The sequence below is a fragment of the Hordeum vulgare genome, chromosome 3H (genome assembly GCF_904849725.1).
Source record: "Hordeum vulgare subsp. vulgare chromosome 3H, MorexV3_pseudomolecules_assembly, whole genome shotgun sequence".
Classification (NCBI taxonomy): Eukaryota; Viridiplantae; Streptophyta; class Magnoliopsida; order Poales; family Poaceae; genus Hordeum; species Hordeum vulgare.
Window position 1 is genome coordinate 509,422,824 of NC_058520.1, and position 24,984 is coordinate 509,447,807.

At 48.7% G+C, this 24,984-nt stretch overlaps 2 protein-coding genes across 3 annotated transcripts; both read left to right on the forward strand.

Annotated features, from left to right (window-relative positions):
* The first annotated feature begins 367 nt into the window (after nt 1-367).
* On the forward strand, nt 368-6,512 carry LOC123444560 (vacuole membrane protein KMS1). The gene is made up of 8 exons (XM_045121328.1): nt 368-736; nt 1,977-2,188; nt 2,309-2,387; nt 3,205-3,507; nt 4,205-4,362; nt 4,629-4,745; nt 5,519-5,704; nt 5,809-6,512. The coding sequence occupies exons 1-8, from the start codon at nt 664-666 to the stop codon at nt 5,986-5,988; spliced, it is 1,308 nt and encodes a 435-aa protein (XP_044977263.1). The 5' UTR covers nt 368-663; the 3' UTR covers nt 5,989-6,512.
* A 698-nt stretch (nt 6,513-7,210) lies between these two features.
* LOC123444561 (insulin-degrading enzyme-like 1, peroxisomal) lies at nt 7,211-24,262 on the forward strand. Of its 2 annotated transcripts, XM_045121329.1 has the most exons (26): nt 7,211-7,727; nt 7,835-7,910; nt 9,153-9,220; nt 9,860-9,951; nt 10,078-10,151; nt 10,292-10,335; nt 10,636-10,687; nt 10,887-11,006; nt 11,075-11,187; nt 11,286-11,448; nt 11,578-11,670; nt 11,770-11,855; nt 12,138-12,224; nt 12,433-12,536; nt 19,719-19,821; nt 19,913-20,008; nt 20,159-20,348; nt 20,488-20,549; nt 20,720-20,824; nt 21,474-21,675; nt 21,778-21,986; nt 22,896-23,020; nt 23,097-23,148; nt 23,229-23,315; nt 23,515-23,637; nt 23,816-24,262. In XM_045121329.1, the coding sequence occupies exons 1-26, from the start codon at nt 7,611-7,613 to the stop codon at nt 24,068-24,070; spliced, it is 2,898 nt and encodes a 965-aa protein (XP_044977264.1). In that variant the 5' UTR covers nt 7,211-7,610; the 3' UTR covers nt 24,071-24,262. The 2 variants fall into 2 exon arrangements, with proteins under 2 accessions (XP_044977264.1, XP_044977265.1); XM_045121330.1 differs by lacking the exon at nt 9,860-9,951.
* The last annotated feature ends 722 nt before the right edge of the window (nt 24,263-24,984 follow it).

Consider the following 24,984-nt stretch of genomic DNA (forward strand, 5'->3'; position numbering starts at 1 on the left):
AACGCGTGGGCTGGCCACCTTTGCGAAAAATCGACCCAACATGGGAGATCGGGATAAAGAGCATCTTCCCTGTATTCTACTACTACTATTCCGGAGCCGCCATTTCCCCAGCAGTGCGCCATGCCTTGGAACGCCTTGCAAGCAACGACAAGCAGCAAGGGCTCCCCCCACGTACACGCACAACCACCTCCCGTGCACGTCTCCCGTCTCCCGTCTCCCGGCGCGCGACCCGCCGCACCGCCCCACTCGCCGAGAACCGCCACTGACGCCCGGGCCCGCCAGACGAGACAAACCAACGGGCCCAGCGCGCAGCGCCAGTTTTTTTTTTCCCAGCTAAACGGCGAGTCCAGATTTCGCAGCGCAGCACCCGTCCCGCAGCAACGGAAACAACGGCCCTGGGGCTGGGGGAGAGAACCGGCCGGAGAAATATAAAAAAAAGAGACAGGCCGCGCGACGGGAGCCACCACGCCATTACTTCGGCGCCCCGCCCCGCCCTCCTCCAACCGCCACCTCCCTCCGCGATCTCGCCGCGCGATCTCCGACCGCCCAGCCGCCCACCGAGCCCCCGCGGGAGGAGCCTCGAGCCGTCGCCCCGGGCGTCCCATGGTGGGGCCGGCACATCGGGGCCGCGAGATCTAGGGTTTTCGCGCCGCGGCGGGAGCGATGGGGCGCCGGAAGGCCACGGCGGCGGGGCCGGCCCGGGGCTCTTCGAGGGCCGGGGACGGCGTAATCTCCGGTGAGATCCGCGCCTTCGTTTTTTTTTATCCGCGTGTCGCGGTGCCAATGCGTTGTCCGTCTTCTGGATCGAAGCTAGCTGCCGCCGGCCGTAATCGTAGCGTGGGTTTGGAATGGGGCTGTGGTTGTCTAGCTGAGCTGGGCTGGGGATGCCCGCGGGGGGCAAGCGCTATAGACGTCAGCTATTTGTCAGTGCTAGCATGGTGATGTCATTTATTAGCATTTGCTCGGATTTAAATGTAGTCACCGTCCTGTGACATGGCGTGTACGCGATACATCAGGTTTTTTTTGCTTTATCAGCGTTTGCGACCGCAGAGTTTCACTATGAGCCTGCACATGTCGCATAGATTCGAGTAGCGATGTAGATGTGTTAAATGAACCCATTCCCATTTATGGTAAGTTAGTATAATCTCATTGGATGCCTGCTTTCTTCGGTATCTGAGGTGAAGCATTAACCTAGGATCGAAACAAATTCAGTGATATAAACCTAGGTGCCAGGTGCCCACCGTCTTGCATTGCTGCTTAGCTACCTGCCTAAGCTCACATAGGTGCTAAGCGTGGGCATGCAGCATCATTTGACTTGTGATTGAACATGGCTGCACTGCAAAATGACTTTGCTTGTTACAACTCAAACCAACGTGTTCATAATTTAACAAACTTTTTGTGGTTTCTTCAGTTCAACAATGTCTAGCAGGGAATGCTGGATATCTAATTTGGTTCTGTATTCCACACCATTAACTTTGTCGAACTTGGCTGCACTGCAAATGGCCTTGCTTGCCACAACTCAAACCAGAGAAAAACTAATCAAGCCCTCCCAATTTACTACTGTATTTGGTTACATGTAGCTACTATTTCATGTTAAAGATCTTTACCATATCTACTGCTCAATTGCAATGCCTGTATCGTTCCTTCTTACATAGCAAATCAACTTGGCAGTTCAAAATCAAGTTAATTCATATGAACCACCCGTTCTTGATAACTGGTCCTGCTAACACAGTCTAGTGGTTGTGCTAATGACTGGCTAGACAAATAATTTTATGTCTGGTTAATGAGAAAACTGCTTGCATTCCATTTATCTCCTTTGTTGACTCAAAACTTGGCATCTTAGTATCTTCTACCTGGTACATGTTGCTTTAGTTAGATCTGTTGTAGTAACACAGCTTTTTACAGTTGGGTATTCTATGTAACCAATTGAAGTTGACATACTGTGTTGTGTAACCTAACTGTTTATTTATTTTCAGAAATCCGTGAGAAACATAAATTGGAACTGGAGAATTTGACACTAACAAAGCACCCATTCAAGACATTGCACTTTTTCATGTTAGCTATGTTGCAATACTTGAAAAGATCAGCAGCATATATCCTGAGTAAAGGTGCTTTGTTTGTTGTCCTAATTGTTTTGGTGGTAATTCCTGGAGTTGCACTTCTGGTTACGGATGGTCTGCACAAAAAGGTGTACTACATTTCTATGGGTGACTCATTACATTTGTTGAGTAGACTGACATACTAAATGTGGATAGTGCATTTTGTAAACCACATGAGTGCTAATGTTTGTTTTCTGGTTTCTATGCAGCACGTGCAGGAGTTCCTTAATTATGCTAGATTTGTGTTGTGGTGGGTTTCATTAGGCGTGGCCTCGTCAATCGGACTAGGCAAGTGTCATTAACTTCTCTGAAGATTATGTAGTCTGATCACGCATTGTAAAGGAAGCGCAAATGAATAGTGTGTTAATATACGTAATATTGTCCCTTTTGGTCCTACAACTAGTTTCCCTTTTATACTTAAACAGTTAAACTATACTGTCTGGTGGCTGAAGCATCTAGTGAACATGAATTAGTTGGCTAGAAATTAATTTGAAAAATTAATGCCTCCTTTATTTTTGTTATATTTTTAGTTATTTCTGTGTTATTACAAAGTAAATATCAGCAGAAAATTATAATGTATTGACCTTGGGAAAATAATTAAAGGTCATACTTAGTGAAAATCTCGAAAGGTTATAATTGGGGAGGAGAGCAAAAACTGCAGCATTGCCAAGTTGTACAGTAGAGTTAGAAGTTGTGGCATTTTAAAGTGTTGGTTTTAAGTTCTTGCAATGACTAGTGTATATTGCGCTCTTTTGCACCCAAAGAAGGATACAGTTACCATATTCATGTTTCTAGCAGAATATGTGGATATTTGGAATTGTCAGATGATTTTGAGACATCATTTAGGCAAACTGTGAGAACAATATTTGGTCATCTTAGAGACTTAGGCATGGTAAAGCCTATACCAAGCTTAGTTAGTATTGTATACTCAATTAGCAGTTGTCTTGTGATGTTGATGATAGGTATCCCTTTATCATATGCCAAGGCACGTAAAACTGAATGCTTGAAGTGTTATAATTGGAAAATAGAACTTTAAAGTTTATTTGTTTGCTTGGAGCAAAGGAGTTCATTTTTGAAAATTGATGGATTAGTATTTGAAATGCAGGTTCAGGTTTGCATACATTTGTGCTGTATCTTGGGCCCCACATTGCTCTCTTCACTATTAAGGCCGTTCAATGCGGTCGTGTCGATTTGAAGACCGCTCCATATGATACCATACTGCTTAAACAGGCGCCATCATGGCTTGACAAGAAGTGTTCGGAATTTGGATCGCCGATGTACCCTTCATCAGATCATTCGGTGATGATCCCAGTCTTTGATCTACTCCCTCAGGTTCAGTTGGAAGCTGTTCTTTGGGGTATCGGGACAGCACTTGGCGAGCTCCCTCCTTATTTTATATCACGAGCCGGTAATTGTGCAGTTCATTTTATTCTGAAGTAATTGTGATATCCTGTTAGATACTTTACAGCTGTACAGTATATATTATATTCAATCTATGTGAAGATAATAATAATATTACTTCTTTCTATATTGTTTCTTAACTGATTTCCCTTGAACACTATCTATAGCATCGACTTTTTATTATACTATGTAACATGCATGCCATCATTATCATATCCATTTAGCTTTTGACTTGTGCCCTTCCGTAGGTACCTAAGTTCAGCAGCTTCATTAATGCAGTGCTGACACATTGTAGTAGTATTTCATGGTTATTGTTTATTTTCCTCCTATAAAAAGATTGAAACTCTTACTAATCTAAGAAAACGGTACTCATTTCATTCTCAGTAATGGGATGTAATACAATTTTTGTGGCCTCCTTGTGGGTAAACAGTACTGGTTTCATTCTCAGTAATTGGATGTAATACAACTTCTGAGACTGTTTGTCACTATAGTCATGTCTTAGGAAACTCTCTTTATTCCTGCGTGTTCTCTTTCCTTGCATGCTGGAGTTGATAATTTCAGGGCTATTGTTATGGTCGAACTCTAGAAATTAATTTGTAGCAAAGCATATCTTGTGCGTTTTTGAAATCTGCAATCTTCATTATCTCAAGGTTCGTCTTTTTTAAGCTATCCATACTGAGCAAATGATCTTTTTCATGTTGCAGCTCGTTTGTCAGGAAGTGAGTTAGAAGCTGTCAAGGAGCTAGATGTTGCTCCTTCGTCAGAAGATGGTCCAATAGCATCCACTGTGAATCGTACAAAACGCTGGCTCCTTTCACACTCACAACATCTCAACTTCTTCACTATCTTGATACTTGCTTCGGTTAGTCTTTATCCTGTCTGACATCCTGTCATGTCATTATCTTTGAGTAATGATTTCTTACACAAAAAGTAGATGCAGAATTTTGCTTTGGCAGTATATCGTTCATGCAGCTCTTGCAGGCTTCGGCTCTATTTTTTCTGTTTGGTGCCAAAAATATGCTATTTGAACATTTTGTATTCCAAAATTAACACATGTAACTAGCTCAAGTACTAACACCCAGTGGATATATAGTGCATCCCATAACTTGTATTCTTCGTGTTTACTAGGTTCCAAACCCGCTGTTTGACCTTGCTGGTATTATGTGCGGTCAATTCGGTATACCCTTCTGGGAGTTCTTCTTTGCAACTTTGATCGGGAAGGCCATCATCAAGACTCATATTCAGGTTTGTACCACATGCTTATTATTTCTTCCTTTACTTGGTCTGCTGGTGATTTGTTCTTCTAGTCCGCTTTCAGATCCTATGAGATAATCATGTATTACCTTCATCATATTAATATATTCTTAGGCGTGCTTTATGTTATCATGTCTTTTCGGTCCTGTGTCCAGTTAGAACCAAAATATTGAAATCTTGCAAGCTACCCATGCAAATTTCTAGGTGGGACCTACATGGCTACATTGATTATTCCGTGTGATCTCTGTAGAATATGGTGTGAATTGTACTCCCTCCGTCCCAAAATAAGTGTCGCTGATTTAGTACAACTCCATCCCAAAAGAAGTGTCGCTGATTTTGTACAACTTTGTACTAAATCAGAGACACTTATTTTGGGACGGAGGGAGTATCAGAGATTTCACTCAAATATGATTATTTGTACTGTGATCAAATAATAAGTTCACTAATGCTTGCATTGAAAGTACATGATGTACTTGTCATACGAACTGCTATTTTTATTTTATTTTATTCTTACCATGTTGTTTCTTTCTCACAACAGAACAACCTATGAATGATACAATTTTTCTTATTTTTGTTCTCCTTTTCTTCCTGAAAATCAAACAAACTTAGGTGGAGAACTATCAATTTCCTTGTATGTTCAACTGGGTTTCTTATCATTTTGGTTTATTATCAGTTTGACACCTAATTTATCTGGTTGGATTGAAATGAATCTTTGCAGTCTCTCTCTGTACTGACACATGAATTGTACCTTCTCACTTCCGCAGACGCTGTTTATCATCTCGTTATGCAACAATCAACTATTGTACTTTATGGAAAAGGAATTGATCTGGATATTTGAGCACATTCCTGGGTTTTCAGCGACCCTGCCATCTGTAATTGCCAAACTCCACAGTGCTAAGGAGAAGTATTTATCACCACCTGTGTCAGTCTCACCATCTTCACAAATGGAGGTTGCCATCTTCATTTTCATGTCTCCATTAATCAATGTTCGTAGATAATTTTTTTAGGTATTGCATATCTGTTTATTGATCTTCTGTAACTGTCATTTTTACAGGATAAACAGTGGAATTTATCTTTTGCGTTGGTCTGGAATAGTGTAGTGTGGCTTGTGCTTGTGAACTTCTTCATTAAGATCATCACATCGACCGCTCAGGATTATCGCAAAAGGCAGCAGGATGTAGAGATGGAGCTCATCACTGATTCCTCGTCCCAGAATCATTCTAAAACTAACTAACAAGAAACATGGTTGTATTTATTCAGCTGCACATTGCGAATATTCTCCTCAGTAGCCTTTTGCGCCCGGCTAAGCCCTTTGGGGATGGTCCAAATGCTGGTAGAAGTCTAAATGCTGGTAGAAGTTGTGTTCTTCTGTACAGTGAACAGAAACATGGGCCTCTCCAACCCGCCACAAGTGATGGCTGCGACTTTTTGTCACTGCGCCTCTACTGGCAGTTCCTGGAGGAGAATCAGTCCTGTTATTTTTTCAGGCGTCAAGTTGGATGAACTTTAGGGATTGTTTGTTTGTTTAGCACGATTTCATTACTAAGATGTATTTTACCAGCACCTTTTCTATACCTTCTTATGTTGGAAATACGGTAGCTGATAGGGCACCCGAGAGTACTCAAAGGTGATATGGTTTATTGTTACATTCACTATGCAAATGCATATTCTCAATTGGAGCCAGCTAGATTTAATGGAGCACTTCAACTAGTGCAATTTTACTCTGGCAAATAATAAAGCTGGTGCTATTAATACTGAGTTTCCGCATCATTTTTTTTAGGGTGGGAATCTGTGTCGCGTCGTCGATTCTACTTTCTCCGTTATAAGTCATCTTAAAGATTTCACTAGAGAACTACATATGGAGCAAAATAAGTGAATATATACTCTAATATATGTTTATATAGATCTGTACGTAGTTTGCTAGTAGAAATTCTAAAAAGACCTATATTTAAGATCGGTAGTTTGTTTGTTTAGGGAGTAAAACCGTGTCAGAAACTGTTACCTTGTGACTAAAACAGGCTGGGAAACGTGTGATTCCCAGCAATCACGTTAGCTTTTGTGAGCTCTTTGTCTTTTAGCTTGTGATTTTTAAGCAAATCGGGCGCATCTGAAGGCCAGTCATAGAGGTGAAAGGTGAGGTGCGATTACACATCATCTATCAGATAAAAATGCTACTGTAACCACTTTACACCCGCCAAAGTTGTCAATGCAGAAGAGATGGTCGTGAGCAGTTGTCCGAGTTCTCTTGGGCGTGCTCGCTAGACGGAATCTAAGCGCCGTGCACCACGTACGTAAGTTGCAGCACAAGCGGGGTAAATTTCGTCGAGATACTCGAGCAGGAGACTCCAAGGCGATCTCTACTGCCACGAGAGCGCACCGATTTCTAACTTGGAGACAAAAACCAGACTACTCGCACGATGAATTGTCATACCGACCTTCGTTTCTTCCAAACTTTGTTGTTTATAGATAATCACCTACACGACCCGGTTAGCGACCGTCTAGCGCCGAGGAGGGGGAGGGGAGGGACCCTCTCGCCGTCGCGAGCACGTCATTCGCCTCGCCGGTAGGGAAAACAAGGCTTTCGTTGTCCAGCACCACCGCAACAAACGTCTCCCATCGCATCCCATCAAAGTGAAGTGCACCTCAGTTCAGGCTTCAGACTCCTCCCGGCTCCCGCAGGCGCAAGCGAAGACGAAGCCACCCACCCCCCTCCTGCCCTCCATATATTAACGGGACGGCGGCAACGACAAAGCATAGAATACTAGCGCCCCCACTAGCCTAAGCCCCGAGCCTCCAATCCACCACCGGAGACCGGAGCCAGCGCCTCCAAGCGAGGGTTCAGGGCGAGCGGCGCGCATGGCGGCGGGCAATGTGGAGTTCGTCCGCGCGCGCAGCGACAAGCGGGAGTACCGCCGCCTGCTGCTCCCCAACGCGCTCGAGTGCCTCCTCATCAGCGACGCCGACACCGACAAGGTCCGCCCGCCGAAGCAGCTAACGAATGCTCGCCAGTTGATCGATGTTTTCTCCACGTGATTCACTCGGCGGCGTCGTCGTCGTTGTTGTTGTCTGCTTGCGCGCAGGCGGCGGCGTGTATGGAGGTCGGCGTGGGCTCCTTCAGCGACCCGGAGGGGCTCGAGGGCCTCGCGCACTTCCTCGGTGAGTTCCCTTCCCTTCCCTCCCCTACCCTCTCCGTCCACCCTCCTCGCCAGCCGCCGTCGCCGGCCATCTCGCTCGCCACACCGTCGTGGTTCGTTGCGTGGGCGCGCGTGATCTAACGGAACCGTAACCACCGGATTCCCGGAGCGAGTACTACTAGTACTTTCAGGCCAGGTAGTGGTTGGATTGGATGGGGGTTGTTCCGCTCGCTGGACCCAGCGCAGCGCAACGGCGTCGGCGTCAGATGAATCTCCTCTTCCCTTTTGGGATCCGGCTGGGGCGTCCTCCAATTTTGTCTCGGAAGAATCGAGTGACGGAGGAATGCTTCCTTGCCCACTTTTCCCCCATTGGGCAGTGCTTTGCCGCTTTAGGCGTTCCTGACCGCCAATGATGGCGTCGCAGATTTGCGGCCAGGTCAATGGATGCTTCTCCTTTTTCCAATCGAAAAGTTGATTGAATCGGTCCAGTGTCGCCCGGCGTGTTTTCACCGTCGGATCACGCCATTGACTTCCCGGGCCTCGGGCTAAAGTTCAGAGCATCCATGATTGATCTCAGTGGCACGGGCATCGGGCCGTACATGGTGTGCCTTCGCCGGTAGCAGAGCAGTACGACAGCCGGCTAGCTGAATGTCTTTCTTAAATGCTTGTCAGGTTTCCAGCCAAAACTCATTGATAACGTCAGTACTATGTGTTGCACATAATTCTGTTATTTTTTTTTTGAGAAAATTAGTTCTGGGTTTGTTGAACGGTCCAAGAGCTTCATGCGAGACACGAATTTGGTTGGGCGGGGACCATCGCTCCTGCAGGATATAGGAGCCTGTCGCTCTCCAGATAATAGCAGCCTGCTCTGCTCAACTGCCCATACATGTTGTTGCCTAGTACAGTAGGATCCTTGCAGCTTGCTGGATGCTCTCACTCCACGGGTCCCGCGTTGATATTTTCTCTGGCGTGTGAGTTCTACCCGTGGTAAACAGCACAAGATATAATTCTACTCGATACAGGCCCTCGTACACACGCAGGGCAGCACATAAACGCAAACTAATAGAGAGAGTGGGTCATTTTTGCTTCACAACTTTTATTTCGTTTTTGACTAGTGTAAGTATAGAGCACATCTGGATGTGTCCTAGACAGACCCATAAACCATTTGTATGGAGGATGCGATTAGCATGATGAATGTTTATCGCATCAAATCAAAACTGCTTTTCTCTTTAGCATTTATTTATTACCATGGACTTGCTTGCAGAGCATATGCTGTTTTATGCCAGTGAGAAATACCCTGGAGAACAAGATTATACAAAATATATCTCTGAGGTACTTCTCACTTCGTCATATGTTTGCTTGCAATTACTACTCACACGTTAATGCCAGGTCTGTAAGAATTTGAACCAGATTTACTGTACCTGCACGCATCATATTAGATTATTCTGGACCAATCAGAAAATAACTCTTAATAAGATAGATAACAATTGAAAGGAATATGCATGTTAGACTATGATAGGTGCCACTGTGCCATTCACTTCTGGGTGCTTCACAAATTAACATTGCACAAGGAAATTTAGGCTTGTATCATAGCCCACCTCGTACTCCATTGTGATGACCAAATGATACCTATTTGCCATAACCTGTGGTTATACCTAAGGACCAGTTGTAACCTGTCACGCTCTCAAACCAAATATACCTATCTCTGAAGGCTGATGCTGAAGTGCATGCTCTCACCAGTTGCCAATATGCTATGCACATACATGGCAGGACGAATGCTGTGTATATAAGTATCACTGATATCCCGACTGGCGACAACTTTGTGGTCCTATCATAAGCTTGTGAAGGGGTCAATGATTTTATTTCTGGACCCTTTAATATAATTATTTCAGACTCATGCTTGGAAGTTACATTCAGTGTACTTGGATTATATGTTTTGTTTGAGTATTTGGCATGTCGTGAAAATATCAGCATGGTGGTTCTTCCAATGCCTTTACATCCTCCGAGACAACAAATTACTATTTTGATGTTAACGCGGACAATTTCGAAGAAGCCTTAGATAGGTAACTTTCTTAGTAGTATTTTGTTCAGTTAATGCATGCACATTGAATCAGGTTGTCATTTCTGTTCTGCAGATTTGCATGATTCTTTATAAAACAATAAATAAGTAGGTGATTTGCGTTGCGCAGATTTGCCCAGTTCTTCATTAAGCCACTGATGTCGGAGGATGCTGTTCTTAGAGAGATCAAGGCTGTCGATTCTGGTGACCAGTTGCTTTATACACTCTAGTGCTATTTGCATCTAACATCAATTTTGGCTTATCACGATCACTTTATGTTTATGGCTTATTTGGAGTAGTAAGAAACACATTGTGGATAATGTTATATTTCATTGTTCTCACAGAACACAAGAAAAATCTGTTGTCAGATGGCTGGAGAATGCATCAGGTACTTCAGAGTTTCAACCTTCTTAGTTAGACACATGTGATATTCTTTCTTGTGTTCATATAATCATATCTGCATCAGAAGCTGAAATTGCTGAAGTACAAGTATTATGAATATTTGCTCTTCTCATATAATCATATCTCACATGATCTAAGCCCGGCTTATACATACTCAAAATGCCAGTTCAGTTTCAAATTAACCATATTTGGCATGATCTTAACCTGATTTATCATCATCCCGTATATTCTGTTAGCTCTGCTGCGCTGTTAATCTGTTACTTCATTTTTTTATTTTTTTCCACAGCTTGAAAAGCATCTGGCCTCAAAGGATCACCCTTACCATAAATTCAGTACGGGTAAGCAATTATTTGAATTCAGACATTGCTATACTCATCTAGCTAATTATGGATGTTGTTTTGTATTACTGTATACGTGAGTGTGCAAATCAATAGGGTGTCTGAGTATTCTTATGTTCCAACCCTTTATTCATCCATAACATACAACCTCCTTCTGGAGTTTGCATCTTATTTGAAATTATGTTATTTAATGCATCAGGAAGTTGGGAAACACTGGAAACTAAACCAAAAGAGAGGGGTTTGGACATCAGACTTGAGCTTCTCAAGTTTTACGAGAACTACTCAGCAAATCTTATGCATCTGGTTGTTTATGGAAAGGGTAAGAGTACAGGTTAGTCAATTCTGGCATACCTAAACTTATTTGTTGCTGATAAAATAATTTTCTAGAGAGCCTCGATTGCATTCAAACCTTGGTTGAAAGCCTGTTTAGTCACGTCAAGAACACTGACCAGAGAAGCTTCAAATGTCCAAGTCAGCCCCTTTCAGCAGAACATTTGCAGGTAAGTTGAAACAACACCAGTCACACTAAAAGTAAATACAGGAAGGAATGGCAAAGGATATGTAATTGGGCGTACTTCCTTATGTCCTTGTCGTGCAGCTTCTTGTCAAAGCAATCCCAATAATAGAAGGTGACTACCTAAAAGTATCATGGCCTGTTACACCTAACAACCAGTTTTACAAAGAAAGTCCTAGCCGTTATCTCAGTCATCTCATTGGGCATGAAGGCGAGGGATCCATCTTCCATATTATAAAGGAATTAGGCAAGTTAAATTCAGCAGTACATTGTTGTAACTATTCTTTTGCCAGTTTATGCACTCAAACACTGGTAATTCTTTTGTTTCTTGTGTCAAGTTGTGTGACCTGTGACAGTTCAATGTTGACTACATCAGGATGGGCCATGGATTTGGTGGCTGGTGAGAGCAGTGACAGCACTGAATACTCTTTTTTCTCAGTAGGCATGAGGCTCACTGATGCTGGTCATGGTAAGATCTCATTTTCATTTTGTTCTCTTAGAACATTCCTTTTTAAGCACATTTTGATGGTACAATTTAGTAAGCTACGTGCTCATACAATGATCTCAGATCACGTGGAGGATATCATTGGGTTGGTCTTCAAATACCTCCACCTATTAAAAGAAGATGGAATCCACGAATGGATATTTAGTGAGGTAACTGACAGACACATCGTTCAATCATGTGTATATTTGTTTGATGATTTATGCTCCTAATGTGCAGTTACTTTGAATATGAACATTGCCCCCGTGGACTCTCATGTGTTCTTCTAATAAAACAATCTCATTGGGTTTAAATTTTATTAACCAAAGTTGTTTGCTGAAGCAATTCATATTGTTGTTTTTTTCTACATGTCATACTCATAAGCAGAGTGTCAAGAAATTATGATTACTTTCAGTTACATAAATGTACATGCTAACGTGTTCATTATTTTCTAGCTTGCGTCAATAAATGAAACAGAATTCCACTACCAAGACAAAGTACATCCAGTCAGCTACGTCACAGATATCGTCTCAAGCATGCGGGTATATTTCTGTGGAGCTCTAAATATTTCAGCTATTACAGTTCCTCGTGACCAATAATTTTTGAATTCTGATGTATATCTTGGGCGTATGTTTGTGAACGAACATTTGAAGTACCAACTACTCTACGTCTAGGATTTCAATGGGTCAAATATCTGTTGATCTGCGTCTTTTCTTTGTACTTCTTTCTTCTAATTGATATGCTTTGCAGTTGTTCCCACCAGAGGAATGGCTGGTTGGAGCATCATTGCCATCGAAGTATGCGCCAAATATAATAAATATGATACTTGATGAATTGTCACCCGAAAGAGTTAGGTAAGCTTCCACTGTTCACATGACAGCTTTGAATGTTCCTGCTTCTATATGCATATTTTCTCTGTATGTCAACATATGAATTATATGCATATGTCTGGCATTGCTTAATTACTACTCCCTCCGTTCCTAAATATAAGTCTTTAGGCTAGATTTCTTCTCAGGAAAACTGAGATGGCTCCGCTCCTGCTCCGCCCCTGCCCCCCGCGCCTAGCCTAGCCTCGCCGCCCACCGCCACCGCTCGCGCCAGCGCTCCGCCCTGCTTCCCCCTCTCAGGGCCCGCGTGATGGCCGCCCGCGCCGCCGCCGACCCCGCCGACTCCCGAGAGACCCCCTCCGGCGAGCGCGTCTCCTACGGGGAGCACTGGAGCAGCTCGGAGGGAGAGTCCTCGTCGAGATCGTACAGCGACGTCGCGCGCGCTCCCCACAGGACCGCCGGCCACCGCCGCCCCCAGGCGCGTCGCCGTCGCCCCCGGACGCGCCGCGCCCGCTCCCCGTCCCGCGGTGCAAGACCGCCTCGGCCCCCGCTCGGAGGTGCGCCGCGCGACGGGTGGGCCGGTGCTTGACATAGACGGGTTTCAGCAGACATAGACGGGTTTCAGCAGCCCCGCCGCAGGCACCCCCACCGCCGCCCGCGCCGTGATGCTCCGCCCTGCCCGGCATCCCCGCAGCTCCGCCGCAGTCCGTTCCCGGAGGAGGTCGCCGGCCTCTGTTTCCGCCGCCTCGACCCCAGGCACCACGTGCGCGACTGCCCCAACGATGTCCGGTGCCGCCGCTGCCTCGTCTTCGGCCACGCCTCGCGCGCCTGTGGCGGCCGTCGCGCCACCGACGCGGCTCGGCAGCCCGCGCGCACGGACGCCGCGCAGCACCGCGTCAAGGATGCCCCCAGGCCGCAACCGCGCGCGCCAGCGGCCGTGCAGCCCCCACCTCGCGGCGTGGTCGCCAGGATTCCTCCCGCTGCGCAGCCACGCGCCGCTCCCCCGGCGTCGGCTCCCCTCCCGGCTCCACCCGCCCCGTCGGTCGCTGATAGCCCCGCGCGAGTTATCATGGCGCAGACGACGGAGATGGACGATGCGGAGCTCGTCCTTGCCCGCGCCATGGTGGCCACCATCACGGGCAACCGGCCGCCAGTTTCTTCCGTCGAGGTGGCCGAGCTGCTCCTGAGCTCGCTGGACCTCGCCGAGGGCGACTTCACCGTGCACGCGCACCACCCAGAAGACTTTCTCATCATCTTCTCCTCCGTGGCCACCATGCGCCGGCTCAATGGAGAGCACCTCCTCTGTTCGCCGCGCTTTGCCCTCTCCCTGCGGCCTTGGTGCAAGCTGGCGCATGCCACCGCAGATGATCTCGGGTATCGCGTCGAGCTGGAGCTCCGCGGAATCCCTGCTCATGCGTGGCATCTCTCCGTGGCTGAACATGTGCTGGGATCGAGCTGCTGGATCGAACGGATGCACCCCCGCACGCGGTCGCGAGACGATCTCGCCGTCTTCCATCTGTCCGGCCGCACCCACGACCCCGCAGGCATCCGGCGCGCCGTGGTGCTGGCCATCGTCGAGCAGCTCCCGGCCCGCGTGCCCTCGGAAGTCCCGGCCGTCAGAACCCTGTCCTACCCCGTCTCCATCGAGCTTACCATGGCGGAGCGCATCAGGGCCGCGTCGGTCGATCTTCAGGCGACCGGAGGGCCGGCAGGGGACGATGCAGGTGAGGGCAGCAGGCGCGGCCAGGGAATGGCCAAGGCCCGGCCCCAGGCCCCGCGCGCCGTCGCGGCCGCAAGCGAAGACGTGCCGACGAGGCCCCGGCCGGCCGCGCGGATGGCATGGCCGTCGACGCGCCGACATGGCGAGTGCGCCGCCCAGGCCGTGCAGACGGTACGGCCATGGCGGCCTCCTGGCCTGACGTGGCGGCGCCGCAAAGTGGGCCCCGTCCTGCCAGACTGGGCATGCTCGCCTGGCCCAGGCAGCTGGGACCCACGTACCGTCGTCACCACGTCAACAAAGCAGAGGGAGACCGCGTCACCAGCCTGCAAAAGGGAGGTTCGTCGGGGGCCCGCGCGCACCTACCTGCGCAGCCCTCGGACTGCGGCAGAACGGGCCCATCTTCGGCGACAGCTGGCATGCAGCTTGTGGCTTGAGACGCCCCAATCCTCCCTGCCGTTTCAAATTCTCGCGCCCCCACCACGACCAGCGCCATCCCGCCCGAGAGAGCACGTGCCCTCGCACCGAAGGCTGATTCGCTCGGGGACACTACGGCTTCGGCTGAGATCACGCTCGCCAGCCTTGTGCCGAATCCCCAGCCAGACATCCAAAGCGCACCAGCCTCGCCTGCTGCTCGGTCGGGCCAAAGCGGCGCAACACTCCCTGCGGCGCGGGCCCTGCCTGATGTCTCGGATCAGACGCCGCGGGCCAGCGCAGGCAGCGCGTCGCCACGCGCGGGAATCCCCTCGACGCAGTCACCGCCGGACAACGCGGGCTTCGACCCGTCATGCGCGGGAATCCTGGCCATCACCGCCGTTCCGCCAGATTTGGCTCCTGGCCCCCGCCCACATGCCAGCCCACAGGGACGTCCACTGCTGTACAAACCTCCCTCGAGCCAGCCTCTTCTAGGCAGCCCTCCCCTCGGCCCACCCCTGCAGCGACTGGCGAAGCCTCAGGCCGGCCTGGCCCAGCACCGATTACCATCCTGCAACGGCCCGCTCGTCCAGTTCGTGATGGTCCTGATGTCGCGCCACGCGCGTCCGCACCGAGCCGGTTCGCCTCTCCACCGATCACCTTGCGGCGATCTCACAGCCGGTCAGCCCCGGATCCCCCCTCCTGGACGCTGGGGCAATTCCTATCTGCAGCCACGAAGCAGCTTAATGCAACTCTGCCATCTCCAGGGAAGCGCCAACGACCACCCCTGAACTTCAGCCCACGGCGAGGGCGGTCGGCTTATGCTCACACAGCGGCGGCAACGCCGCCAAGGGCCGAGAGGCGCGCCCAAGTGCAGATCCTCCGCACCCTCGGCATCGTCGGCATCAACCAGCCCATCTCCGCTGCGGCGATGAAAGCCTACGACGATCTATTTGCCATGCCACTGCAGATGTCGGTACTGCAGGCTATCGCGGCCCTCGTCAACAGAGATTCCGGCATGCCTGACGGCTGCTCGCAGCGATGCTGCCGCCTGCGCGAGTTAGCGGCGCCGCTCGTCACACGTCGAATCCTTGTTCATGGATCACGGCTTGCAGATTGTAGTTTGGAATGTTAGAGGCCTCAACTCACGCGCTAGGCATTGTGCGATTCGTTCGCTCCTCTGTACCACCCGCGCATCCATTGTATGCCTACAAGAAACTAAGATGGCTTTGATCTCGTCCTCTGTTGTGTTGGAAACGTTGGGGTCTGAGTTTGATGGGTCAACCTACCTCCCGGCCGATGGCACGCGTGGCGGCATTCTCCTGGCTTGGAAGACCAGGGCTGCCACGCTCTCTGACCTCCAGTTCACGCAGCACGCGGTGACTGCGAAGGTGCGCGCGCCCAATGGTAACCCCTGGTGGCTTACCACGGTCTACGGGCCGCGAAGCGACCAGGACAAACTACTATTCCTTCAAGAGCTACGCGATATTCGCGATACCAGCCCCGGTCCATGGATGCATGGATGCTGTGTGGGGACTTCAACTTGATATGTCATGCCTCGGACAAAAGTTCGGGTAACGTGAACCACCGCATGATGGGCAGATTTCGCCGAGTCATCAACGACCTTGCCCTCAAGGAGGTTTACCTCAATGGGCGTCGCTTCACGTGGTCCAACGAGCAGTCCCCTCCCACGCTCGTGCGCCTCGATCGGGTGCTCTGCACCGCAGACTGGGAGGACAGCCATGGCGAGTGCCACCTCCACTGCCTGGCATCCGTTGTCTCTGACCACTGCCCTTTGCTTTTGGACTGCTCGCCCATGCCATCAGCCTACAAACGCTTCCACTTCGAGGAGTTTTGGATGCGTCTCGACGGCTTCCACGACACGGTAGCCGCGGCCTGGGGATCGGTGTCCGACCCAGACCCCTTCAGGCGGCTGGTCCGGCGCATGCAGGCCACGGGTCGCGCCCTCACGAGCTGGAGCGCCAAGTCCACGGGCAACATCAGAGACAAGCTCGCCATCTCCCGCGAGCTCATCCTGCGCTTCGACCAAGCCATGGAGACCCGCACGCTATCCCCCTGGAGGACTGGCTGCGCAAGCAGACCAAGCTTTCCTACCTGGGCTTGGCCTCGCTTGAGCGCACGATTGCCCGACAGCGTGCTCGCATCTCCTCCCTCTTGGACGGCGACGGGAACACGAGCTTCTTCCACAGGCAGTGCACATATCGTTGTCAGAAGAACAGAGTGCACAGCCTGCTCGTTGATGGGCAGATGATCAGCGAGCACGACGAGATGGCCCAGGCGGCCTTTGCTCACTTTGATGGGCTGCTCGGCACAGCGGCCGACCGCGCCCACACGCTAGACTTCGAGCACCTCATCCAGCCAGTTGACCTCTCTGTCCTAGAGGCGCCGTTCAGCCCCGATGATATCTGGGAGGCTGTGAGGCGCATGCCGGCGCACAAGGCACCAGGGCCAGAGGCTTCACCGCGGAGTTTCTGCGAGCGTGCTGGAGCACCATTAAGCAGGACGTGTTTGAGGCCTTTGAGCAGCTCTATGCGCTGAGGGGGCGTGGATTCCACAAGCTCAATCAAGCACTGCTCACCTTGCTGCCAAAGCGCGCCGATGCTCACAAGCTTGGCGACTACCGGCCGATCTGCCTGATACATATTGTGGCCAAGCTCTTTGCGAAGGTCCTCTCCTTGCGCTTGGCACCGATGCTCGATGCTCGACGGCCTGGTGAGCCGCTATCAGAACGCTTTCATTGCCGGACGTACCCTCCACGACAACTTCATCCTAGTCCGGCAATCCCTCAAGCTCCTGCACCAACTGGGCGCGCCAAGGATCATGCTCGAGCTCGACCTAACCCGGGCCTTCGACTCCATATCATGGCCCTTCCTCTTCGAGGCCTTGCGCCAATATGGCTTCGGAGCGAGGTTCCGGGAGTGGCTGGCCATCCTCCTCTCCTCGGCCAGCACCCGCGTCTTGCTCAATGGCGTGCCGGGACCCCCGATCTGGCACCGCCACGGGTTGAGACAGGGCGACTCGACATCCCCGCAGCTCTTTGTCCTGGCCGTCGACACGCTCAGCCGCCTCATGCAACGGGCACTCCAGGCCGGCATTCTCCGGAGACTGCACCCCCGACGCGACATCCCGGCTATCTCACTTTACGCCGATGATGTGATGTTGTTCTGTCACGCCTCGACCGACGAGGTCCTTGCCGTGAAGGGCATCCTAGGGGTTTTTGGCTCCGCCTCCGGCCTGCACGTGAACTACGGCAAGAGCTCCGTCACTGCGCTTCATGGAGATGAGTCGACCGCCAAATCATTAGCGATTCTTGGCTGCCAGACGGCGGCTCTGCCCATCACGTACCTGGGTATCCCCCTCTCCACGCGCCGCCCCTCCGCGGCTCAGATGCAACCTCTAGTCGACAAGGTGGCCGGCCGCCTCCCTTCGTGGAAGGCATGGCTCATGAACAAGGCCGGGCGGCTGGCGCTCGTCAAGTCTGTGCTTAGCGCCATCCCCATCCACCAAATGCTGGCCCTAGCGCCCCCGAAGAAAACCCTGAAGCAGCTTGAGAAGATTCAGCGCGGGTTCTTATGGGCAGGACACGAGGCCGCCCACGGTGGGCACTGTCACGTGAACTGGCGCCGGGTATGCCGACCGCTTGAGTACGGCGGCCTGGGTGTCCGCGACCTTGAGCGCACAGGGCTCGCCCTTAGGCTCCGATGGCTATGGCTCTCGCGGACGGACTCTAGTCGCGCATGGCATGATCTGGGCCTGCAGTTCACCCCCGAGGAGCACGGCCTCTTCTATGCCTCCATCACCATGCAGATTGGAGACGGTTCGACATCGCTTTTTTGGGAGGACCGATGGCTCCTCGGCCTCTCCATCCGCGAGCACGCGCCCTCGCTGTACTCTTGCATTCCCAAGCATCGCAGAAAGTCCCAGACGGTGGCCCAGGGCATCGCCGGCAACACTTGGGCGAGAGACATTCACGACACTCTTGGCCTTCAGGAGATTGGGCAGTATCTCCAGATTTGGCAGCTGGTGTCCAGCATCACCCTCTCCTCATAGCCGGACACGCTCTCCTGGAAATGGACAGCCAGCGGCAGCTACTCAGCCAGTTCCTGCTATCTAGCCACCTTTCACGGGTCCATCACTTGCCGGTCCTGGAAGCTGATCTGGAAGGGCTGGGCCCCTGCGAAGGTCAAGTTCTTCCACTGGCTCGCTAATCAGGACCGTTGCTGGACTGCCGAGCGCCTTGCTCGCCATGACCTAACGCATCACCCTCGGTGCCTGCTCTGCGACCAAGAACCGGAAACGATACAGCATCTGCTGCTCTCTTGCCCATTCGCGAAGCAGACTTGGCACGGGACCATGTCTTGGCTGCGACTCCCGGCACCGGTGCCCGACCAGGACGCCACGCTTCAGGACTGGTGGATGCGCGCTCGCGACACCACACCTCACCCGCTCCGCAAAGCGCTGGCCTCGACTGCGCTTCTCGTGCCTTGGATGATCTGGAAACATAGGAACGCATGTGTATTTGATCATGTAGCCCCATCGCTAGTTGAGCTCGCTGATGCGATCAAGGACGAGTCCAGGAATTGGGCGAAGGCAGGGGCCAAAGGGCTTAGGGTCACCCTGCCACCCACCTGGGACGTGCATTGATCCGGTTGTAACATCTCTGTACTAGCCTCTTAGGAGGTTATTCCTCCCTCTTTTCAATACAATGAAACGCAAAGTCTTTTGCGTTTTCTCGAAAAAAAATATATAAGTCTTTAAAGAGGTTTCATTAGTGAACTACATACGGATGTATATAGACATATTTTAGAGTGTAGATTCATTCATTTTGCTCCGTATGTAGACCCCTAATGAAATATCTTAAAAGACTTATATTTAGGAACGGAGGGAGTAACTGATACTGTTACTAATCAATAAATAGTTATCACTGGCCATGACCTTACTTCATATCTTGAACTTGCATTTTTCTGATAATGATCTACGGTTATGCACATAAACTAGCATACAATGATAAATATCATTCCTTCTTTCTTTCTTTGATGCAATACTTCTCTCTGTAGAATACTCTGCGAATCAAAAAAGTTTGAAGGATCTACTAATTGTGCTGAGCCCTGGTACAATACATCATATGCTGTTGAAAATGTCACTCCATATATGATACAGGTTGGCACCCCCACCCCAACCCTACCCACACGCGCACCAGCAATTTCATCTTCTAGCTATTATATTCCCATCTTATACCTCTATTTGGCAGCAATGGATTAAAAGAGCTCCTACTGAGAAGCTTTATCTCCCAAAGCCTAACATTTTCGTTCCAAAGGATTTATCCCTTAAAGAAGTGCAGGACAAGGTAAAATTTGGAGCGGCTTGTTTGTTGTGTGTTCACGTTAGCACACTTTGTATGAATTTTGAATTGTCAAAACTTTATATATTCACATAGTATATATATTTTCTCAAACATAGTGTATTAATTTTGATAAAAATAGAACTATTTCACCAGGTTATATTTCCGACAATTTTAAGGAAGACGCCACTTTCACGGCTGTGGTATAAGCCCGACATGCTGTTCTTCACTCCGAAGGTTAACATTATAATTGATTTCCACTGTCCATTGTCAAGCCACTCCCCTGAAGCAGCCGTATCTACAAGTTTCTTTGTTGATTTGTTAGGCGATTACTTGAATGCTTATGGTAAGAAACAATTTTGAAATTATGTGAATGATAGCATATTTTACCATATTTAACAGACTGTCTGGGGATGGCTCCCTCGGTCCCTCCAGCTTTAAGTCCAAATAGACATACACTGACAATTAGTTTCTGCCTTTTGTAGCTTATGATGCTCAAATTGCGGGTTTATTCTATTCGATATATCTTACTTCTACTGGATTCCAGGTTTAATTCTGTTACTCTGTCCTTTATACTTCCTAAGTTCCTATGAGTGTTTCCGCACATCTAAATTGCTCTTCATGCTGTCTGTTCTAGTTTCATGCATTACGATGTTGCTGGTGTTTGCCCAGTTTCGAATTCAAACTAACACTTACCTGAACTTTTATTTTTTGAAGGTGTCTGTAAGTGGTTACAATGACAAGATGAGAGTTCTGCTACATGCCATAATGAAGCAAATAGTGAACTTTGTAGTTAAACCAAACAGGTTTTCCGCCCTCAAGGTTAGACACGGATTCTTGGTTTTCAACTGTCATAATTGTGCTCAGGCACATTTATCTATTTACCTAGTCTCGTTGTCATTAACTTGTGTGGATCAACTTAGAGCTGTTGAATTTTGCTTTCACTAAACACTGTTTATCCTGTGGATTGCAACTGATAGATGATCAAAACTGAGGTATGCCAGATTTTATGTCGTGGACATGATATGGCTATTGCTAGGACCAAAATCATAAACATTCTGCATACATAATTATGATTCATTTGTTTGCATCTTTTGTAACATACTTTTTTGAAATTTATAGCAAGTTAGCAACCTTCTCTCAATATGATAACAAAGGTTTTGGAGACTACAGATTACACAAGCACATCAATTTAGATACTACATAGAAAATCAATAATTTCTTAAGATCCATTGTAACAGATTTGGGACAAAGTTGTTACAACTTACAACACAATACATTGTTAGCGGCAGTAATACTATGAACTTTCACGATGGCCAATTTTTAGACTGGGAAATATTCTTAATTGGTGCAAGCGGGAGCTACATGCACCGGGCTGCCCTTTTTTAAATATTCTTAATTGGTGCCTTTTGAAACTGCTGCTATTATTTCTTTCATGCCTACTTTCTTTACCAACATCTTGCTACCACAGGAAACTTCTGTGAAGGACTACCAAAATTTTAACTTCAGCCAACCGTATTCTCAAGCTTCGTATTATCTCTCATTAATATTGGAAGAGAAAAAATGGCCTTTGGATGAGAAACTTCAAGCTCTTTCTAAGCTCGAGTCAGATTCTCTTACGAACTTTGTGGCACACGTGCTATCGAAGACATACTTGGAATGCTATGTTCAAGGTTTGGTAAACTTTCATGTTTATACTCTCCCAAATGTTCCAAGGACTGGACTGAAATGCAATCCCAACTGTGCTTAATAATAATTAAATACCCTTCTTGCAGGAAACATTGAGCCAGGCGAGGCTGAGTCTATTGTCCAGGAGATTGAAGATACTATATTTAATACCCCCAGTTCTGCATTCAAACCCATGTCTCCATCACAATACCTGATCAAAAGGGTTATCATGCTTGAAAACGAGATAAAATGCCGCTACCAAATTGAGGGATTAAATCAGAAGAATGAGAATTCATCGATTGTCCAATATATTCAGGTAGGCTTCTTCTGAACTTTGATGCAGCTAATGTTCTAAAAGGCGATTACTTGTTGGTGACCAGTACCTTCTAATATCTGTTGCCAAACTAATGGCGGGTCATCAATTAGTGAGCCTGTTCCCAGATAATTACTGGTTATGATCAACCTAGTAGTAGTTTTTTAGGTAAACCCAGTAGTAGTTGGAACAATGTGAGGGGACTAAGGTAGCTGAGCACTCAACTGCGGCAACTCAAAAGAATTAGAGTGCTGATTTTTCCTACTTGAAACATTATTGTGAAATGTTGTCTTACATGCAAAATATAATGCCAATAACTCCAATTTAAACATAATTAAAATGGCTAAGAATAGTGTGAAAACTAATCAAATTTATAAACAATAACTGGCTCCTGGTCGCCTAGCATTGACCGGAGCACCAAGTATACTTCATATCGGGGCATGACCATACTAAGTAGCACTACATGATTAAGGCATCTCAACCTTGAGTCACTAACCTGACGCACGACTGAACAGGCATAAAGGGCATGTTCATCGGGGACAGACAATTAGTGTTAAGTTATTTTTGACCTGTCCGCGAGGAGAGCAATGACATGCTTGAACCACCAAGTGAGGCTCTACCGACTCGATAATATCAAATTTATCGGTAAAATATAGTGATATGACTGAGTGTGATATGACGAGATATATATTATTTGGTGATGTTTTTTGCTCTGTTAACTCCCTGTAGAACAATAATTCTTAAAGGAAGTTTTTTTCTTTTGCGCTGAAAGCAAACTTCCTTTAGGAGTATTGTTCTACAGATAGTTACGTAATATCCTACGGTAGTAGTAGAACTGTCTCGTGTCAAATGTATAACGTTCTATAAGAAGAAGCATGCCACGTAACTAATAAGCATATTCAATGTATCCAGGTCCATCAGGACGACGCCCTCTCAAATATCAAACTCCAGTTATTCTCTCTAATTTCTAGTCAGCCTGCTTTCAACCAGCTACGGACTGTTGAGCAACTTGGGTATATAACATATCTTTCTCTGAGGTACGTCCTTTCAAGAGAAACATGCACAGTTTGTTTGTACTGTCATTTATCAACCTAACTTACTTTGATCCATCAGATCTGATCGTGGAGTCTGGGCACTTGAGGTTGTTATTCAATCCACAGTGAAGGTACATGTTGAAAGATTGAGTAGCGAACGTGACATACTTTTTTGCCACATTCTCCTACTGATATTATAATGGAATCCTAGGATCCTTCATATCTTGATTCTAGAATTGATGAATTCTTCAAGACATTTGAAAGCAAAATCCATGAACTGTCAGACAAGGATTTCAAGGTTAGTGGCTTCAGTTGGCTTGCTTTATAACTAATTGATGTACCATGTCGAATTGCGCATCTCTTTCATAAGTACTCAATTACTCATGATATGACCACATAGTTGACTACATTAGCTCATTAGTGTCTTCTTCGTCGAAAGACAAAAGGTTTAGGCATTGCTGAAGCATTTTGACATTGCCGTGTTTTGCTTATGACAGAGAAATGTCAAATCGCTTATTGATTCGAAACTGGAGAAATTTAAAAACTTGTGGGAGGAATCTGACTTCTACTGGGGAGAGATTCAAGCTGGAACTCTCAAGTTTGATAGGGTTGAGTCCGAGGTAAGTGCCTTTGTTCCGGCAACAATACCCTCTATGTTTTCTCAAAAAGAAAAAAAAAAACCCAGTGCAATTTTCAAAAGTTCCGTTTTGAGAAAACACATCACTTCTTTTTCGTAAGGAAAAAAAAAGGCTGTGTCCTGGATCCGCAAGATACCATGACCTCGAAAATGATTTGCAGGTTGCTCTGCTAAGAGAGCTCAAGAAAGAAGAATTCATCGAATTCTTTGATGAGTACATAAAGGTGGACGCCCCTCAAAGGAGGACAGTGAGCGTGCAGGTCTTCAGCGGCAACCATTCGGCAGAGTTCAAGAAGGCGATCGCCGAGGATGACCTGCCCAAAACTTGCCGGATTACCGACATATTCGGCTTCAAGCGATCACGGCCTCTGCACCGCTCGCTGAAGGGAGGTCCAGGCCGGATCACAATGGACTGACATACTGCATGGTCTGCAGTGTAGTACATAGTCTGTCACCACACGCATGAACCCAATTTTGATTGATTTTTCTCGATGGTCGCACACGATTGCACAATGCCATTAATCCTTCATGTATGGAGTAAACCATGTATTTTCAGAACGAATGCACAAGCTTATAGGAATTAAACGACGCATGCTACTTTGCCTGCATCTATTTCTTCTGACAGGTATGTACAGTCGCACGAGCTGACGATCACAGCGGACAAGAAGGCGCCATGCATGAGCCTAGAACACGTACACACCGTGGGCGGCACGTGGCTGGCGCAGGCGTCACCATCCTCGCACGCGTCACCGGCCGCCTCGGCTACGGCACGGCCCCGATCGCCGCCGCCCTCCCGCGGCCGCTGCCCCACGCGTAGCTGGCGCGGTGCCAGCGGCACCGGAACGAGCCCCGGTGCGCCGTGGGCGAGCACACGCAGAAGTGATGCCGGTGTGGCTGTCGCTGCGGCGAAGGCGTGGGCGCGACGACCCCCGCCGGCCGCTGCCGCCGCCTGGCCGCGCAGCCCGGCGGCAGAGGCGGCAGCCCCGGATGGCACATGCTCTGGCGACGGCTAAAGCTGCAGAGAGGGCTCTGTCCACCCGGCCACGCGCATAAAGAGGCGACGGAACGGAACGGAAGGGAACCAGGTTCTGGTGTTTTCCGGGAGGGATGTGGCGGTGGTGGAGATGGAGGGGGGAAAGCGAGGAATATTTGTGGGCGCGCGGGTCACTAGCCTGGTTGCCGTGGCGGCCGCTGGTTTCGTGAGGTGGTGGGCGGGGAGGCGGGGGAAAGGGAGGGGCCGCGGCCGCGTGGCGGGGAGGCGAGATGGGGAGCGGGCTGTGGAGCGCGAGGCGTGACGCGCGCGCGCGGAGATCGATCGCGTGGGAAAGGA

What these genes read in the sequence shown, in the direction of transcription:
- LOC123444560 (XM_045121328.1), top strand. Translation starts at nt 664, where the DNA reads ATGGGGCGCCGGAAGGCCACGGCGGCGGGGCCGGCCCGGGGCTCTTCG. An exon ending in GGCCTCGTCAATCGGACTAG is followed by an intron (nt 2,388 to 3,204) that starts GCAAGTGTCATT and finishes TTTGAAATGCAG; the next exon opens with GTTCAGGTTTGCATACATTT. An exon ending in TTATTTTATATCACGAGCCG is followed by an intron (nt 3,508 to 4,204) that starts GTAATTGTGCAG and finishes TTCATGTTGCAG; the next exon opens with CTCGTTTGTCAGGAAGTGAG.
- LOC123444561 (XM_045121329.1), top strand. Translation starts at nt 7,611, where the DNA reads ATGGCGGCGGGCAATGTGGAGTTCGTCCGCGCGCGCAGCGACAAGCGG. An exon ending in GGGCCTCGCGCACTTCCTCG is followed by an intron (nt 7,911 to 9,152) that starts GTGAGTTCCCTT and finishes ACTTGCTTGCAG; the next exon opens with AGCATATGCTGTTTTATGCC. An exon ending in TTGATAGGGTTGAGTCCGAG is followed by an intron (nt 23,638 to 23,815) that starts GTAAGTGCCTTT and finishes AATGATTTGCAG; the next exon opens with GTTGCTCTGCTAAGAGAGCT.